This window comes from Lepidothrix coronata, unplaced genomic scaffold (assembly GCF_001604755.1).
Source record: "Lepidothrix coronata isolate B3197 unplaced genomic scaffold, Lepidothrix_coronata-1.0 Scaffold507, whole genome shotgun sequence".
NCBI classification, from domain to species: domain Eukaryota; kingdom Metazoa; phylum Chordata; class Aves; order Passeriformes; family Pipridae; genus Lepidothrix; species Lepidothrix coronata.
This window is the reverse complement of record NW_016690687.1, coordinates 11415-13669: the sequence shown is the minus strand read 5'-3', so window position 1 is coordinate 13669 and position 2255 is coordinate 11415. Positions and strand designations below refer to the sequence as shown.

Here is a 2255-nt window from a genome sequence, read left to right as displayed (position 1 = left end):
CGCCCGCCCTGCCCATGCACCCCAAACAGAACCGCATCACCCCCATCCAGAAACCCCGCGGCCTCGACCCCGTCGAGATCCTGCAGGAGAGGGAGTACAGGTGGGACCGGGGGTCCGGGGGGTCCTGGGGGTCCTGGGGAGGGCAGGGATACCTGGGAATACAGGGAGTACAGGTGGGATTGTGTTCCCGGGGGTCCTGGGGGTCCTGGGGGTCCTGGGGAGGGCAGGGATCCCAGGGAATACAGGGAGTACAGGGATCCCAGGGAATACAGGGAGTACAGGTGGGACTGGGGGTTCTGGGGGTCCTGGGGGTCCTGGGGAGGGCAGAGATCCCAGGGAATACAGGGATCCCGGGGAATACAGGGATCCCAGGGAATACAGGGAGTACAGGTGGGACTGGGGGTCCTGGGGGTCCTGGGGAGGGCAGGGATCCCGGGGAATACAGGGAGTACAGGTGGGAGTGCGTTCCCGGGGGTCCTGGGGAGGGCAGGGATCCCGGGGATTACAGGGAATACAGGGATCCTGGGGAATACAGGGAGTACAGATGGGATCACATTCCCGGGGGGTTCTGGGGGTCCTGGGGAGGGCAGGGATCCCGGGGAATACAGGGATCCCAGGGAATACAGGGAGTACAGGTGGGATCGTGTTCCCGGGGGTCCTGGGGAGGGCAGGGATACCTGGGAATACAGGGAGTACGGGTGGGATCGCATTCCTGGGGGTCCTGGGGAGGGCAGGGATACCTGGGGAATACAGGGAGTACAGGTGGGATCACATTCCCGGGGGTCCTGGGGAGGGCAGGGATCCTAGGGAGGGCAGGGATCCCAGGGAATACAGGGAGTACAGGTGGGACTGGGGGCTCTGGGGGTCCTGGGGGTCCTGGGGGTCCTGGGGAGGGCAGGGATACCTGGGAATACAGGGAGTACAGGTGGGACTGGGGGTCCCGGGGGTCCTGGGGGTCCTGGGGAGGGCAGGGATACCTGGGAATACAGGGAGTACAGGTGGGACTGTGTTCCCAGGGGTCCTGGGGGTCCTGGGGGTCCTGGGGAGGGCAGGGATCCCACGGAATACAGGGATCCCAGGGAATACAGGGAGTACAGGTGGGACCGGGGGTTCGGGGGGTCCTGGGGGTCCTGGGGAGGGCAGGGATCCCAGGGAGTACAGGGATCCCAGGGAATACAGGGAGTACAGGTGGGATTGTGTTCCTGGGGGTCCTGGGGAGGGCAGGGATCCTGGGGAATACAGGGATCCCAGGGAATACAGGGAGTACAGGTGGGACTGGGGGTCCTGGGGAGGGCAGGGATCCCAGGGAATACAGGGATCCCAGGGAATACAGGGATCCCGGGGAATACAGGGATCCTGGGGAATACAGGGAGTACAGGTGGGATTGTGTTCCCGGGGGTCCTGGGGGTCCTGGGGAGGGCAGGGATCCTGGGGAATACAGGGATCCCAGGGAATACAGGGAGTACAGGTGGGACTGGGGGTCCTGGGGGTCCTGGGGAGGGCAGGGATACCTGGGGAGGGCAGGGATCCCAGGGAGTACAGGGATCCTGGGGAATACAGGGAGTACAGGTGGGAGTGCGTTCCCGGGGGTCCTGGGGAGGGCAGGGATACCTGGGAATACAGGGAGTACAGGTGGGATTGTGTTCCCGGGGGTCCTGGGGAGGGCAGGGATCCTGGGGAGGGCAGGGATCCCAGGGAATACAGGGAGTACAGGTGGGATCGCATTCCCGGGGGGTCCTGGGGGTCCTGGGGAGGGCAGGGATACCTGGGGAGGGCAGGGAGTACAGGTGGGATCACATTCCCGGGGGTCCTGGGGAGGGCAGGGATCCCGGGGAATACAGGGAATACAGGGATCCTGGGGAATACGGGGAGTACAGGGAATACAGGAAGTACAGGGATCCCCTGCCCCAGAAGTACAGGGATTCCAGGGATTCTGGGGATTACAGGGAGTCCAGGAAACTCGAGGATTCCAAGGACTCTGGGGAGTACAGGGATTCCAGGGATTCCAGGGATCTCCTGCTCCAGGACTCCAGGGATTCCAGGGATCCCCTGCCTCAGGAATACAGGGATTCCAGGGATTCCAGGGATCCCCTGCCTCAGGAGTACAGGGATTCCAGGGATTCCAGGGATCCCCTGCCCCAGGAGTACAGGGATTCCAGGGATTCCAGGGATCCCCTGCCCCAGGAGTACAGGGACTCCAGGGATTCCAGGGATTCCAGGGATCCCCTGCCCCAGGAGTACAGGGATTCCAGGGA

The 2255-nt window shown here is 64.0% G+C and overlaps 1 protein-coding gene across 1 annotated transcript in view; it reads left to right on the top strand.

Moving 5' to 3' along the window:
- Nucleotides 1-2255, top strand: part of LOC108510147 (transcription activator BRG1-like) — a gene marked incomplete at both ends in the record, with an annotated part of 19185 nt that overhangs the window by 13565 nt on the left and 3365 nt on the right. Inside the window, one exon of the mRNA XM_017839833.1 lies at nt 1-100. Within this exon, the coding sequence (XP_017695322.1) occupies nt 1-100 (100 nt within the window). The remainder of the gene's footprint in view (nt 101-2255) is intronic.